Source organism: Danio rerio, chromosome 4, assembly GCF_052040795.2.
Source record: "Danio rerio strain M-AB ecotype USA chromosome 4, GRCz13ab, whole genome shotgun sequence".
In the NCBI taxonomy this organism is placed as follows: domain Eukaryota; kingdom Metazoa; phylum Chordata; class Actinopteri; order Cypriniformes; family Danionidae; genus Danio; species Danio rerio.
The window spans coordinates 60,988,395-61,005,921 of NC_141024.2; the positions used below are offsets into that span (position 1 = coordinate 60,988,395).

The 17,527-nt window shown below is 41.5% G+C and overlaps 2 protein-coding genes across 13 annotated transcripts in view; both read left to right on the plus strand.

The window, feature by feature from the left end:
• LOC141381789 (NLR family CARD domain-containing protein 3-like) overlaps positions 1 to 6,709 on the plus strand; it is a 34,680-nt gene extending 27,971 nt beyond the window's left edge. For 6 of the 12 annotated variants that reach the window (XM_087249750.1, XM_087249753.1, XM_087249751.1 and 3 more), the window contains one exon: positions 5,267 to 6,709. In XM_087249750.1, the coding sequence (XP_087105876.1) occupies positions 5,267 to 5,787 (521 nt within the window). In that variant the 3' untranslated portion in view covers positions 5,788 to 6,709. Of the gene's footprint in view, positions 1 to 44; positions 5,155 to 5,266 lie in introns of those variants that run through there. The other 6 variants (XM_087249754.1, XM_087249755.1, XM_087249756.2 and 3 more) reach the window with 3 other exon arrangements.
• The window catches only part of LOC148682285 (uncharacterized), a 161,517-nt gene that overhangs the window by 3,485 nt on the left and 140,505 nt on the right, over positions 1 to 17,527 (plus strand). The window lies entirely within an intron of this gene.

Below are 17,527 nucleotides of genomic sequence, written 5' to 3' on the forward strand. Positions count from 1 at the left end.
TGTCAGTTCGTTTTCTTCACGTCTGTTTGTCTGTGTCCTGTCAGGTTCCGGTCGCTGAGTTCTGGTCGTGTGTCGCGGGGAGAGCTCTGTGTTTGGACTCTTGTACCTTTCTGTTGGCGGCTCTCTGATCTTGTTCTTCAGTGCTCCCTGTTCGATTTACATTTCCTGCTGCTCGCTTGACTCACTCATCATCTTCCTGCGTTCTTCCTTCTGTCATTCTGTCTGAGTCAATAAATAATTATTTTACTTGCAATTGGGTCTCCCTGTATTTCGTGACAGAACGAACTGACCACTGAGATGGACCCAGCAAGTGTTACCAAAATCCAGGATTTCCTCGCCCACAATTCAGCCCGACTGGATCATCAGGACAAACAAATGGCAGTGACCGGCCAGGCCATTGAGGCGCTGGTCACTCAAGTTTCTGAGCTCACGACTCAGGTTCAGAGACTGGGTTCTGAGCTTCGTACTGAAGCTGTCCAGCAAGCTCCTCCCACCATTCCACCAGCAGCTCATGCGCTAGAAGAGACCCCCAGATCCACTGAACCGCGACTTCCACCACCAGCATGTTACGCCGGCGAACCAGAATTGTGCCGGTCATTTATAGCAAAATGTTCACTTTACATCACGCTACAGCCTTCGTCTTTCCCTAACGAAGAGAGTAAGGTGGCGTTTACGATCAATTTGCTGACAGGTAAAGCGGCACTTTGGGGTACCACTGTTTGGGAGCGTAAACTCCCCTGCTGTAATTCCTTTAAAGCTTTCTCAGAGGAGTTAAAAACTGTGTTTGACCGAGCGGTCTCTGGCAGAGAAGCGGCTCGTAAGCTCGCTGAACTCAGACAGAATAAGTTGAGTGTTGCTGAATATTCCATTGACTTTCGTACTCTGGCGGCCGAATGTAAATGGAATGCCGAAGCTCAGTGGGACATGTTTTTGCATGGACTAGCAGATTATATTAAAGATGAAATCTACGTCATGGATCTGCCTAAGACACTGGATGGGCTTATTGATTTAGCCATCAGAGTGGACACTCGGTTACAACAGAGACGTTCCCACAAGAAACTGCACACTCCACTTCTTCCCACGCAATCTCTTTTCGCTGCATCTTCTGAACCCCCCTCATCTGATCTCGAGCCGGAACCCATGCAGATGGGCAGATTTCGGCTTTCCACGGAGGAGAGGCGTCGTCGCCGCATGGAAGGACTATGCATGTACTGTGGAGTCGCTGGACATTTTGTGGCTTCGTGTCTAGCCAAGAATAAGAATTCGTCGCCGGGTAAGAGTTTACTGGCTGGTGAAATCACCCTTGACAAGTCCCCTAACACAACCATGCTGCCAGTCAATCTATCTTTTAACTCTATCATGCACCACTGTCATGCGCTCATCGACTCCGGAGCCGAGGGGAATTTTATTGACTCTAAGCTGGCGTACAGTTTGAAAATCCCTGTTGTTCCCCTTTCTCTTCCTATCGCAGTGCACGCTCTTAGCGGTCTTTCTCTCCCCACCATCACACACTCCACTGCTCCTATAAGACTCATTACTTCTGGTAACCATTCCGAAACTATTGAGTTTTTTTTAACAGAGACTATTGCCACTCCTGTGATCTTGGGACATCCCTGGTTGGTTTTGCACAAACCTCACATTAATTGGGGACATAATACTGTGCTTTCTTGGAGTGAGAGCTGTCATAAATCTTGTCTAGTGTCTGCTTGTTCTGCTGTTTCTCGTTCTGTGTTTCAGGAGGAGCAGATGGATCTGTCAAACGTGCCCCGTGAGTACCATGACCTGAAGAGAGTGTTCAGTAAGTCCCGGGCTGCTTCTTTGCCTCCTCATCGTCCCTATGACTGTGCAATAGACTTATTGCCAGGTACGTCTCCGCCTAAAGGCAAATTATACTCGCTTTCTGCTCCAGAGAGGGAGGCCATGGAGAAATATATTTCTGATTCTCTAGCAGCCAAGATCATTCGCCCCTCTTCTTCACCGGCGGGGGCGGGATTTTTTTTTGTAAAAAAGAAGGATGGTTCCCTTCGCCCGTGCATTGATTATCGAGGGCTGAACAACATAACGGTCAAGAATACATACCCTTTGCCGTTGATGTCTTCAGCCTTTGAACGTCTGCAGGGGGCGAACTTTTTTACAAAATTAGATCTCCGCAATGCTTATCATTTGGTTCGCATAAGAGCGGGGGATGAGTGGAAATCAGCGTTTAACACCCCCAGAGGGCATTTTGAGTACTGCGTTCTGCCCTTCGGCCTTTCCAACACTCCGGCTGTTTTCCAAGCATTCGTCAATGACGTGCTGAGAGATATGATAGATCAGTTCATTTATGTTTACCTGGATGACATACTGATATTTTCCCATTCTCTCCAGGAACATGTTCAGCACGTCAGGCGAGTGCTTCAGAGGCTGTTAGAGAATGGTCTTTATGTCAAGGCGGAGAAATGCGTTTTTCATGCACAGTCTGTTCCCTTTCTAGGGCATATCGTGTCAGTCGAGGGGTTGCGCATGGATCCAGAGAAGATTAAGGCTGTGGTAAATTGGCCAACTCCTGATTCCCGTAAGGCCCTGCAGAGGTTTCTGGGCTTTGCCAATTTCTACCGGCGATTTATTCGCAATTTCAGCCAGCTCGCCGCACCTCTGACCGCCTTGACCTCCTCCAAAACGCCGTTCAGGTGGTCCAGCGCAGCCGAAGCTGCGTTCTCAAAACTGAAAGGCTGCTTTGTTTCAGCTCCAATCCTGATAACCCCTGATCCCTCCCGGCAGTTTGTGGTGGAGGTCGACGCGTCAGAGGTTGGGGTCGGAGCTATCCTGTCCCAGCGCTCCTCCTCGGATGGCAAGATCCACCCGTGCGCGTATTATTCTCATCGGTTATCAGCCGCAGAAAGTAATTACGACATTGGTAATCGAGAGCTGTTGGCCGTCAAGCTTGCTTTGGAGGAGTGGCGTCATTGGTTAGAGGGGTCGGGGGTCCCTTTTATCGTCTGGACCGATCATAAGAATCTTGAGTACATCAAATCCGCCAAAAGATTAAACTCTAGGCAGGCTCGGTGGGCGTTATTTTTCGGACGGTTCAATTTCACCATCTCATATAGACCGGGATCTAAGAACATTAAGCCCGACGCGTTATCCCGTCTTTTTGATTCTTCGGAGCGTACATCGTCACTCGAACCCGTAGTGCCTAAGCGGATTGTTATTTCTAACATCACATGGGAGATAGAGTCGAAGGTTCGCGCAGCCTTAGATGGGGTAACGCCCCCGATTGGATGCCCACCGAGTCGGTTATTCGTGCCAGAGAAACTTCGGTCAGATGTTATTCGATGGGGACATTCCTCCAAAGTAGCCTGTCATCCTGGGGTGAGTCGCACATCATTTGTTATTAAACAACGATTCTGGTGGCCAGCATTGGCTCGTGATGTGCGTGATTTTGTATTGGCTTGCTCTGTGTGTGCTGTTTCCAAGACTTCCAATCGGCCACCCGCGGGACTCCTTCAGCCGCTGTCAGTACCTTCGAGACCCTGGTCCCACATCTCGCTAGATTTCGTTACGGGGCTGCCTCCCTCCAACGGCAACACGGTGATTTTAACCGTAGTGGACCGGTTCTCGAAGGCTGCTCATTTCGTCCCTCTGCCCAAATTACCGTCAGCCAGAGAGACAGCGGTTGCTGTCATTAATCACGTCTTTCGCATTCATGGCCTCCCGACGGACGTGGTTTCTGACAGGGGGCCTCAGTTTATCTCTAAATTTTGGAGGGAATTCTGTCGTTTATTGGGGGCTACTGTGAGTCTTTCGTCTGGCTTTCATCCCCAGAGTAACGGTCAGACCGAGAGAGCCAATCAGGATCTTGAGCGCACATTGCGATGTTTGGTCTCACAGAATCCCTCCTCCTGGAGTCAGCAGCTTTCGTGGGTGGAGTACGCACATAATTCGTTACCAGTGTCGGCCACGGGCCTTTCTCCGTTTCAGTGTAGTCTAGGTTACCAGCCACCAGTTTTTCCAAGTCTGGAATCTGAAGTCGCGGTCCCCTCCGTTCACGCCTTTGTCCAGAGGTGCCGCCGCACTTGGAGCAGGGCCAGACAGACCCTCCTCCAAGTGGGTGTGCGCACCAAGGCTAAAGCCGATCGCCACCGGTCTAAGCCTCCCGTTTACGTTGTCGGTCAAAAAGTGTGGCTTTCAACTAAGAATATTCCGCTCCGCACCGTTTGTAATAAGCTAGCTCCTAAATTTATTGGCCCATTTATTGTCACTAAAATCATTAGTCCTGTGGCAATCCGCCTCAAATTACCTCCAGCGTACAGGAGAATTCATCCCGTGTTTCATGTATCTAAAGTAAAGCCCGTTTTTCATACGGCAATTAATCCGCACACACCAGTTCCCCCCCCGCCGCGTCTCGTAGATGGGGAGACTGCTTATTCGGTTAAGCGCATTCTGGACTCTAGACGGAGGGGACGAGGATTCCAGTACTTGGTGGACTGGGAGGGTTACGGTCCTGAGCACAGAAGTTGGGTTCCGGCCGGGGACATACTGGATCACTCTCTTATCGATGATTACAATCGCCAGGTATGCTCGTCTGGGAACGCCAGGAGGCGTTCCTAGGAGAGAGGGTATTGTCACGATTGTGGATCTGTCTGTTCTTCTATGATGTGTCTGCGTGTGTGTATGTGTGTGTGTGTACGGTGTGGTGCGTTATGCGTTTTACGTATATGCGTGTATGAGTGTGTGTGTTGGGTGTCTCTGTGTCTGTGTTAGAGTCGCGTTGCTGTCAGTTGTGTTTACCTTATCAGCTGGGTGGTCACGTGTACGCTGTCACCAGCCTTGCCGTGCGCAGCACCGCTCAGATGTAATCAGTGGACCACAGGTGCAGCGCATTACCGCGCCTATATATGTTCAGCGTTTCTGTCTCACAGTGTCAGTTCGTTTTCTTCTCGTCTGTTTGTCTGTGTCCTGTCAGGTTCCGGTCGCTGAGTTCTGGTCGTGTGTCGCGGGGAGAGCTCTGTGTTTGGACTCTTGTACCTTTCTGTTGGCGGCTCTCTGATCTTGTTCTTCAGTGCTCCCTGTTCGATTTACATTTCCTGCTGCTCGCTTGACTCACTCATCATCTTCCTGCGTTCTTCCTTCTGTCATTCTGTCTGAGTCAATAAATAATTATTTTACTTGCAATTGGGTCTCCCTGTATTTCGTAACACACACACACACACACACACACACACACACACACACACACACACACACACACAGCTGTGGTTGTAAATGTGTGTGTTCTTGTGTTCAGATGTCTGTTTCCTCACTCTGGATCCAAACACAGCAAACACTCAACTCATTCTGTCTGAGGAGAACAGAGAGGTGAAGAGTGTGAGAGAGAATCAGCCGTATCCTCATCATCCAGACAGATTTGATGTTCGTCAGGTGTTGTGCAGAGAGAGTGTGTGTGGACGCTGTTACTGGGAGATTGACTGGAGTGGACATGATGTTGTGTGTATATCAGTGTCATATAAGAGCATCAGGAGGAAGGGATGTTTTGAGTGTTGGTTTGGAAGTAATGCTCAGTCCTGGAGTTTGTGCTGCTCTTCCTCCAGTTTCTCATTCATACACAATAACACAGACACTGATCTCCCAGTGAAGCCGCTCAGCAGGAGAATAGGAGTGTTTGTGGATCACAGTGCAGGAACTCTGATCTTCTACAACATCTATAGAGACACAATGAGCCTCATCCACTCAGTCCAGACCACATTCACTGAGCCGCTCTGTGCTGGGTTCTGGGTTAGTTCTGGATCATCAGTGAAACTGAGCTGAAGACTGACGAGAGATTTACCCAGAATCCTCTGCAGGAGCAGTCAGCAGCAGTGTGTGTGTGTGTGTGTGTGTGTATAAGAGTCTGTGTGTGTGTGTGTGTGCGTGTGTGTGTGTGTGTGTGTGTGTGCGTGTGTTTGTGTGTGTGTGTTTGTGAGTGTGTGTGTGCGTGCGTGCGTGCGTGTGTGCGTCTGTGTGAGCGTGTGTCTGTGTGTGTGTGTGTGTGTGCGCGCGTGTGTGTGCGTGCGTGTGTGTGTATGTGTGTCTGTGTGTGTGTGTGTGTGCGTGTGCGTGTGCGCGTGTGTGTGTGTGTGCGTGTGTGTGTGCGTGCGTGTGTGCGTGCGCGTGTGTGTGTGTGCGTGCGTGCGTGCGTGCGTGAGTGTGGGTGAGTGTGTGTGTGTGTGTGAGTGTGTGTGTGTGTGTGTGTGTGTGTGTGTGTCTCAGTCTTCATCAGTGTCATCATTGATGTTGATGAAGTGTCCTCCAGGATGCTGCTGTGTTCAGATCAGCTCATTCTTGTCTACAGATTGATCTTCATTGTTTCTCTGTTGTTTGAGCACAAATAATTAAAGTCAATGTCAAATCCACTGCTGATATTAGAATGTGATGATGAACATGGAAATGTCTGAATCCTGTCTGAATCTCTGTCAAATCTTGAATCAACTGTAGAGAAATCCAGCAGCTCAATGAATAAAGGAGAAATGAAGTGTGACGTTTGTTTCTGCTCTTCTGATCTTCTTCTTCTTCATAATTTGACTTGAACTGAACAATAAAAACACATTTATTCCAGTATTTATTGATCTGTTCATGTTAGTTGATGACAGTAAAGTTGTTCTCTGTTAGTTCTTGTTGACTCTCAGTGCATCAACTGATGTTCACCAGCACAACTGTGCATTAATAATGCTTAATAAAGCGAATAAATCAAGCTCAGTAATGTCTGTGTCCAGTAATAAGCCTGTAACTCTTGACTAGATGAGGAGTTTTCAGTGTTGGATTGACTAAAGTAGGAAAACACACAGTTTAGCTGAAGCTTTCCTGCTGCGCTCAGAGAAATAAAGGCTTCTGCTCCATCAAGACCAACACAGAGACACTGAGGAGGAGCTTCTGAACACAGACCAGACTATGACTAAAGTTTGTCTATATTTTATTTATTTCATTCAGTAATTTTATTCTCATCTATAATCTTGTTGTCTTTAAGGTCATGGCTGGTCGTATGAGCATTTCACTGGATATTGTTGTGTGTATGAGTTGTGTGTGATGAATAAAACTGAATTTTAGTGTAAAGTCAAATAAGATATTGAATAAAACAACATTTCAGCTGGTTAAAGTCTTATTTTCTCTTGATTTTTCATCTTTATTAACACTTGATGCGATTCTCCCTTGTATATTCACTGGGCTCAGCTAATTTTGTGTCTAACAGTAATATTCTGTGCTAGTTTCAGCATCCTGATTATCTTGAGTTGCTTGTTATATCAGTTCCAGTACTGACTGATCTAATGTAAGTCTTATTGTAAAGTGTCCTATAGAATATATTCTAACACAGAGATCTGTAAGTGCTGTATTCATATATAGACCCATAATGTTATCTAAATTCTTATTTTATAGCTCAAATACTCATTTGTTTTCTAAAAACTTTTTCGAAATCTTCCTTCAACACACTCGAGCTCAGAGAAGCTGCACAGATATCTTCAGGTTCAGTGGTTTGTGTTGTCTCGAGGACACGCCCACAGTCTGGAGAATCTCGTGAATACTAATGTCAGCGCCATTTCAGGATACACCTGTAGATCACACAGGTACGTTTTAGTTAAGTGAAAGAGATCAGATTGTGTTCCTGCTGCACAAGAGCGTCTCTATTTCTGCATGTGAGTTTAACACTTCTACATTACGCTTGTTTGTGGAGATGATGAAGGGTTTATTTGTGTATAAGCGTGTTTATAAGCGTGATTTCTAGCACTGTCTGCTCCTGAAGCTCAAACCCACCCAGCACGAGACGTCATTTCGACGTCGTTTTTTGGGCTAAATCAAGTCGGCCCGTCATAGACTTTATTTAGCCCAAATTTCGACGTCGAAAATTGGTCTGTATTTGGTCCGTCTAAACATAGACCAAATATCGACGTGGTCTTTGTTTTGTCCGTCGGATTTGGTCTAAACAAAGACCAAATATCGACGTGGTTGTTTTGCCCGTCGGATTTGGTCCAAACATAGACCACATATCGACGTGGTCTTTGTTTTGTCCGTCGGATTTGGTCTAAACATAGACCAAATATCGACGTGGTCTTTGTTTTGCCCGTCGGATTTGGTCCAAACATAGACCAAATATCGACGTGGTTGTTTTGCCCGTCGGATTTGGTCCAAACATAGACCAAATATCGACGTGGTCTTTGTTTTGCCCGTCGGATTTGGTCCAAACATAGACCAAATATCGACGTGGTTGTTTTGCCCGTTGGATTTCGTATAAACATAGACCAAATATCGACGTGGTCTTTGTTTTGTCCGTCGGATTTGGTCCAAATATAGACCAAATATCGACGTGGTTGTTTTGCCCCTCGGATTTGGTCCAAACATAGACCAAATATCGACGTGGTCTTTGTTTTGCCCGTCAGATTTGGTCCACATTTAGCCCAGTATCAGACTTGAACATATGGTTAAAAAGAATTACATAAGTTGCTTACAAAATGTTTTACATCTCTTGCTTTTTTCCAGTCCAATGTAGAATGCAAAATATATTTATATAGCAGTTTAGTGCCATTACATTTCAATAATGGCAAACAAATAACGACGTTACTGCTGTTAACTCCTTCTCTATTTTCCCTTCTGCTTCATGCACTGATGCATATACTTTTCATTTAAGTTGATTTATTAATAAGGCAAAAGATTGTAACAAATAATGTAAATTTAAATTTGAAGTATATCAACGTAAAAAAATAGATTAAATAAAATAGGGTAGAAAAAACAAAATCGCAATACACTTTATAATGCCATTTTCTTTTATGATTTAATCTATTTATCTTATTATTAATAAATCATAAATGTACTATAATCCTATTTGCTGTAACAATAGGCTAAACAGGATGCTCATCAATACATATTTTTACAAATAAATTAAAAGGTTAAATTATTTTACAAGTTATTAATTTCTACATCAATATAAAAACCAATACCTTCATTCCTTCTTACCTCGGGGGAGCTTTTTCATATTGCCCACTCACCAGACAACAACAATACAACATTTTTTTGTGATGTGTTTCATAGTTGAGAAAGCATATAGTGTATTTAAAAACAAAAAACATGCTTTTAAAAACCCAGGCTCTTTTACAATCAATATATTAAAATGAAAAACGTAAATAAAGTATTCTCTTGCTTTGCTTTGATCTTTTCTCTTACTCGCGTTGCTGCGTGTCCCTGACCTGTGTGAACAATATCGAGAGGTCAGTAAAACTGAACTCATTTCATTATGATTTGAAATCAGTGTAAAGTGCTGTCGATTGACGTGTTGTCCTTTTCCCTTTTAAATATGCCAAATTATCATATGTGATCTCCTCAACTGACAAGGGAAAAACGTCAAAAACATACTAGATGCTTTAAACTGTTCACTGCGGTAGTGCAATGCAAAATGGAAAATTTAGGATTCAATAATGAATTTTAAATAAATATTTAAATAATTTTAGTTTTAGAGTGCAGGTCGATGCACACACATAGGCATAATGCGCTATGATAATGCTAAATGATCATATATATTTTCTACAACCAACAAGTAGAATAATATGCAAAGATTTGCTATTCAAAAATTTGTTCATAATATAAAAAATACTGATGTCCATTGGCTCTAGTGCATAAAATAACAATTAATAATAACATTAAGATTTTTTTTTATCACAAAATATAGAAAATGGTATGTTGATATTTATTGAAGGTATCATTTCAATGTTTAAAATTCCAGCATTGTGAAAAACTAGTTACAATTATTGTAAATTTTATTATATCCATTAAAAACAATATGGGGGATTCTATATATGTTTGACATTAAATGTAAATGTAAATTATATTAGAATTAAAGCTCTTTAAAACTGCAATTGTTTCCAGTATCTTATTTAGTTTTTATAATTCAGCTTTTGCCAATCATAAATGATTAAATGTTTTAATTTAGGGAATACAAAGATTTTTTATATTGTTTGTAAACTTACAATATGGATGAATTTAGTAATGTGTAAAAATAACACTAAATCATAGCAAGAAACCTCCTTATGGGTAATTACTAGATTGTAACTGAATTGGCAGTAACAATTTACAATTTTACAATTTCTTTAGCCAAACATTCTACTTGCTATAAATGCTAAGATCACTTGACACTGAAATCAGGATTAAAATATTTTTTTAATTGTCCAATATGTGATTTTTATTAGCAGTATTATAGTTATATGCATATATTTTTTTTTAAATAAAAAAATAATTATAATTCTATATATTCTATTTATATTCTAATATCATACAAATAATGACTTCCACTTCCTGCTTTGCTACTGTTCGGACGTCTTTGCCCACTGCTCCGCTCTTCGCACTCTTGCTTTTATATCTTATACCCTAATTTTAACTTGAGCCTATCAGCACAGCGCTCAAACAACACGGCTTGAAGATCAGCATCGATTCTACAAACTTTCTGGAATACAGCTATACTAACAAGAGGGGAATTACCGTCTAAACAATCCTCCCGCTACCAGCTATCAGCTGCTTACATTCCGGAGACGGGAAGACACGGCTGTGAAAATGCCTCTGGACCGGATTATTTCAGATTCTTACTGCTGTACAAACTGCCACAAACTTCTACAAAAGATTGCAGTTCTTGAAACGAAGTTGCTTGCGATCCGACCAGAACTTCAGCTTCATTGTGGATTCTCTCAGCACACAGCCGGTGAGTCCCATAAACCTGTTCCTGCTACTGTTTTGAGCACAGAAAGACAGAAAAGAACTGTTGAAAATGAGCATTGGCATAAACAAGGTGCGAGACCAAAGGGTACTCGCGGGGTCAGATCATACGCTGCCGCATTAGCGTCTTCTACCCCAAATACAGCTCGGACTCAAATACAGCTTCAGAACAGATATGAAGTTTTGAGTAATATGGGTGAAGAATCCCCAAATGCAGTCAGACAGAGATCGCATGATTCAGCAACTAATTCTGCATGGAACAGAGGCTCAAGGCCGACTAGACAGCGGCATTCTGCTCCGATCACACCGGAGATAAGAACACTAGTCGTAGGAGATTCAATAATCAAGAATTTCAGGAGCAGATCTACAATGACATACTGCTTTCCTCATGCAACAGTTTCTGATGTAAACAAAGAGCTTGAGGAAATTCTGAAAAAGCACAGTACTGCAAAACGGATTATCATCCATGTGGGGAAGAATGATATTCGGAAGGAACAGTCAGAACTGCTCAAGAAAGATTTCTGTGAGCTCTTGGAAACAGCTGAAAGATTGAAGGTTCAGCCGTTCATAAGTGGACCACTCCCTGCAAGAGGGACAAATATGTTTTCACGGCTTCTTGGTCTAAATGTATGGCTACAGAAAACATGTAACAAGAAAGGACTGAATTTCATCGACAACTTCAATCTCTTCTGGAACCAAAGACAGCTGTTTACATCAGACGGCCTTCATCCAAACAAATTTGGTGCAAAGGTGCTAAAGGACAATATTTTTTTCTCCCTCAATCATCCATCAGCTGTGTATGCCACTGAACTGAATTGTACGCACACACCTAGCAAATGTCCGGATGACCACAGGACCTCAAATCAGCTCCTAAGTGGACATGTGGCTGACGAATCACCCAAGGACAGTGATAATGCCATGCAGCCAAAACACCCAATGTTGATAGAGACACTATCAGTTGCCCTCTGCTCAACACAGGCAGACTGTGACGCATCAGAACAGCATCAAGTCTCGTCACTCAAAAATGATCCTCAGGAAAACATACTTCTGCAGACAGAATCTCCAGATGCACAGCCTCTGTCACCGGACACGTTCTCATTGTCACAATGTTCACCACTCTTGGGTTTTTCAAAAAAGATGGAGGAACTGGTGTATGCTGGAACTAAACTTTCACACTCCATTGCCGCAAGCCCCCAGTTACCAACCAAAAAGCGGCCTGCTCCACAACCACCTATGAGCCCACCTGGAAGAGCCCTCCGATCACACCGCCAGGGCCCAAACAACAACGCCCCATCTTCAGCTGGTGAACACAAGAGCTCTCTGTGATGTGTGTCGGGGGCCTGCTTAGATAACAGTGTCTTTATCAAATGTTTTCAGAACAAGCAGGAACCCAGTGTGTCTGTAGCTTTCTCTAAGCAGATATGTGTTGTGTTAAGTGACAGAAAACCAAAGACTCTTTCAGACCGTAAAGCAAATCATTCAAATCTGGTGTCTATTAAATGTAGATCGGAGACTACTATAGAAAAAACAGCTAAAACTGTTAAGTTAGCACTTTTAAACATCAGATCGCTCAACAATAAGTCTCTTTTAGTCAATGATTTTATCAACACAAATTGCCTTGATTTTATGCTTTTAAATGAAACTTGGCTAGATGACAGCTGTAGCGCAGCAGTTCTGAATGAAGCAGCTCCTTTAAACTTTGAATTTTTGAGTGTTTGCAGAGTTAATAGGAGAGGTGGAGGCATCGCTGCCCTGTTTAAAGATGTCTATGAATGTAAACAAGTGTCATTTGATGACTATTTGTCTTTTGAATATCAGAGTATAGCACTGAAAGGTGCTCCATGCATCTTACTGATCATTATCTACAGACCTCCAAAATATTCTCCAGCTTTTATTGAGGATTTTACAGAGCTGTTATCAATAGTAACCTCTGAATATGATTATTTTAGTATTGCTGGGGATTTTATTATTCATATAGATAATCCAGAAATCAATGCTGTAAAAGAACTGATGACTGTTTTTAACACTTTTGATCTGACTCAGCATGTTCAAGGACACACAATCGTGGACACACTCTTGATCTACTTATAACTAAGGGTTTACACATTTGTGGCACCTTGATAATGGGAAATGGTCCAGTGAATTTGGGTCCCAATTTATGTGAGGGAAGTCTGAGAGGATGTGGCACTATCTGATCATTTCTGTATCTTCTTTGATATATTGATCACTCCAGCTATTAAAGACAGATCTGTCTCTGTCAGAAAGAGATGCATAAATGAGAACACCAGTGAGCAGTTTATGAAGGCCATATCGCTAGCACCAAGCATATCTGCAGATTCTGTTGATTCTCTCCTTGATTTGTTTAACTCTAAAATTAAGATTATAGATGACGTCGCTCCTGTTAAAGTCAAGAAGACGACTGGCAGGCAAAAGGGATCTTGGACAAGGTCACCGAGAGTACAAATGATGAAAAGACAGTGCAGAAAAGCTGAGCGTATGTGGAGAAAGACGAAACTAGTAGTCCATTATAATATCTATAAAGACAGTCTTCATGCTTTTAATATGGAACTAAACACTGCTAGACAGACTTTCTTTTTAAGCCTTATAAACAACAACTTAAATAATGCTCGTACACTCTTTGCAACAGTAGAGAGGCTCACAACCCCCCCCCACCCCCCCCCCCCCCCCCCAGTCGGATTCCCAGTGAGCTCCTCTCTGAAAGCAAATGTAATGAGTTTGCTCATTTCTTCACTGATAAGACTAATAATATCAGAAAGGCAATCAGCTCATCCAATCAGTCAAGTTGTGTCGATATCAAACAAGCTCAACCACAACTTAAGAAATCAGACATTATGTCTGATTTCATAGCAATTAACGGCAAAATCTTAGAAGAAATTGTGCAAGTTATGAAAACATCAACCTGCAGTCTTGACATGCTCCCCACATCATTCTTCAAAACGGTGTTTACCTGTTTAGAAATGGATCTTCTAAAAGTGGTAAATGCTTCACTTCTCTCAGGGATTTTTCCAACCTCACTTAAAACTGCAGTTGTTAAACCCCTCTTGAAGAAGAGCAACCTGGATAACACCCTATTGAGCAATTACAGGCCAATCTCAAATCTCCCTTTCATTGGCAAAATCATTGAAAAAGTTGTTTTTAACCAGGTCAACAAGTTCTTAAACTTCAGGGGGTGTTTAGACAATTTTCAATCTGGTTTCAGAGCACATCACAGTACAGAGAGCGCTCTTATAAAGATAATCAATGATATATGCCTAAATACAGATTCAGGTAAAATAACAGTGCTGGTATTGTTGGATCTCAGTGCTGCATTTGACACTGTCGATCACAGCATACTTCTGGATAGGCTGGAAAACTGGGTTGGGCTGTCTGGCACGGTCCTCAAATGGTTTAGATCTTACCTTGAAGGTAGAGGTTACCATGTCAGTATAGGTGACCATAGGTCGAGGTGGACACCCATGACGTGTGGAGTCCCACAAGGCTCGATTCTGGCACCTCTGCTGTTCAACCTTTACATGCTCCCTCTAAGCCAAATAATGAGAAAGAACCAAATCTCCTACCACAGCTATGCTGATGACACTCAGATCTACCTAGCCTTACTGCCTAATGACTACAGCCCCATTGACACCCTCTGCCAATGCATTGATGAAATGAGCAATTGGATGTGCCAAAACTTTCTTCAGTTAAACAAAGAGAAAACTGAAATGATTGTGTTTGGAAACAAAGATGAGGTTCTCAAGGTAAATGCGTACCTTGGCACTAAAGGTCAAACGACAAAAAATAAGGTCAAGAATCTTGGTGTGACTCTGGAGTCAGATCTGAGTTTCAATAGTCATGTCAAAGCAGTCAGTAAATCAGCATACTATCATCTCAAAAACATAGCAAGAATCAGATGCTTTGTTTCTAGTGAAGATTTAGAAAAACTTGTTCATGCTTTTATCAGCAGCAGGGTACATTACTGTAATGGACTCCTCACTGGTCTTCCTAAAAAGACAGTCAGACAGTTGCAGCTCATCCAGAACGCTGCAGCCAGAATTCTGACCAGAACCAGAAAATCAGAGCACATCACACCTGTCCTCAGGTCTTTACACTGGCTGCCAGTTACATTCAGAATAGATTTTAAAGTATTATTACTGGTCTATAAATCACTAAATGGCCTAGGACCTAAATACATCACAGATATGCTCACTGAATACAAACCTAACAGATCACTCAGATCATTAGGATCATATAAACTAGAAGTTCCAAGAGTTCAGTCAAAGCAGGGTGAATCGGCTTTTAGCCACTACGCCCCTCGCTGCTGGAATCAGCTTCCAGAAATGATCAGATGTGCTCCAACATTAGGCACATTCAAATCAAGACTGAAAACACATCTGTTTAGCTGTGCCTTTACTGAATGAGCACTGTGCTGCGTCCGACAGATTGCACTATCATGTTTTTCTCTTCTTCTTCATTCTTTTATATCACATTTTACCTGTTTTTAAGTTTTGTTTTTATGCATTTTTATTATGTTTTTATTTTACTTGTTTCTTTTATTCTTGTTTATGTAAAGCACTTTGAATTGCCATTGTGTATGAAATGTGCTATATAAATAAACTTGCCTTGCCTTGCCTAAACGCATATGATCCTAAAACCTTATTTGGGTATTGTAAGAATGAAGATGTCTGCATATCTGTAGTGAGCTTTATTGTGGTCAAAGTTTGGATAACCAAAGATTGATCTTATTCACCTGTGACCCACCCAGTAAATATGCAGACAAGTTTTTGATTAGCTGACCGGAGCAGTAACAGCACCCATTGATGTAACTGAAAAATCAAGTGAGATAAACGTGATAGCGGGATCAAATGGTAAAATACGGGAGAATCTCGACAAAAACAGCTGGGTTAAGTTGCGCCCTGGAGTTTTCCGATAATAGCTTGGTATAAAATGTATTTTATATCATCCTCTTTTTGATAGACATCATCAAACATTCTGTCCAAATGCTCAGGAGAAACCTTATCATATCAATATTTCCCTAGGCTATATGACACTTGATAGGTGATTTCCCTTTATTTAAGAGAATAGTTTAAGGATGTTGCATATTATTTGGTTATCATAAGTAAAGGAAACCGTTAAGTGTTGCAGGACATAAGAGCAAGTAATAAAATACAGCCTAGACTATAGCCTATATTTCCTTGCGCTCAGCAGCTATAATAAAGCTCTACCTTTACAATTTTTTTTTTTTTTTTTTTAACCACGTCAGACAAAAACATAAACACTTGTTTGCGCAGGACTGGATGACAGAAAAGAAGGTAGGATTCTGATGGTTTTACTCTCCTGAAAAATGCTCTGTTTGCACGATTTGATTAATGTCATCTTATCCAAATGCCTCATATTTAATATTTCAAAACTCTTTTGTTGTGTATTGTTTTTTGTACATATAATTTAGCTATGCCCCATTTGGTCCAAAACCAGACACGTGGACACATCTAAGCTTGTTTTTAATAACACAAATATAAATATGCATATAATAAACAATACTGCTGCTAATAATAATAACATTATAAAAAAAGCAAGTTGTTATGAATGAACTAAAAACAAGCCACCCAAGATGAAGAAGGCATGGAGGCAGCAGTTTTTATATTTATGTAGAAAATAATAATTTTTGTAATATTTTAATCCTTTGAAACATATTTGCGTGTTGCTGTAAAAACTTGTCTATTGCTACTTTGCAACAAATTTTTTGTAAAAAGAAAAAAAAAAAGAAAGCTTAAGGATTAGGGTAAGTTGATAAATTTAGACTACTGTATACAGTACAGACTATTGTCATATCCAAAAGATAGGCAAAGATTCACAGCTTTGCAGTCCCACCCACATTTCACAACCTGTATGAACCCATAAGGCCGCAAGTGCCACAGACCCTGTAGAACTTTTCTTAGCTGATCTTCTGCGTGACCTATTTAGTCATTAATAACAGCTCATTTTTTTTTACAGAAAGAGGACCAGGAACTCAAAAAGGGTAATTATTATACCATTCTGTCTTTCCGTTATCTCCTTCATGATTATTTGTACTGTGTTTTCCTACATTTCATGTTTTAACATCATTTTAACTTACTTAAGAAAACAGTGGAGAAGAGGGTGAAGAAGCGCATGGTCTCCAAAATAGCGGTAATTTAATAATATAATAATATATATGTATAATAAAAAAAATATTTTCTGAAATCAACTCGGCTGGCCCGATTCCAAATTCAAGTTGATAAACCAATTTACTGTTCCACCAAACATTATTATACACCATAGTAGCATGTAGGCTATAAAATGTTATGACTTAAATTGATATGTAGCTGCAAGAGTGATTAATTAATGCTCCATTTATCGTTTAATTGTCATAAAGTGACTTTATTTACCTTGGCATTTATATATGCTGTTTTGCTTTAAGAACAGTTTTCCTATGATGATTAGCGCTACTGAAAGCGCGCCTGTAGCCATTGGCAACTGACTCAGTGTGAGAGAGTGTGTGTGTTCGGAGTTTCGCTCCTGTTTTCAGTATACAAAAAAACTTCAGTAAACAGTTCATTTTCGTTCTAAACAAAGTTTTCCAGTCGTCATTATTGCTGCTAGATGAAAAGACAGAACATAAAAAGGCAACATATCGACTCATGAGCACGATGATTGACATATATTTGTAAATAAGTAGTTGGTAAAACCTCTTCTTCGTTCACCGCAAATCTTGCCTTAAAAGGAAAGTGCATAATTTAGCCTTACCCTGAGTTTGTTTACACTCTGCCTGTAATAACATACATGCTGTATTTTAATATGGCTA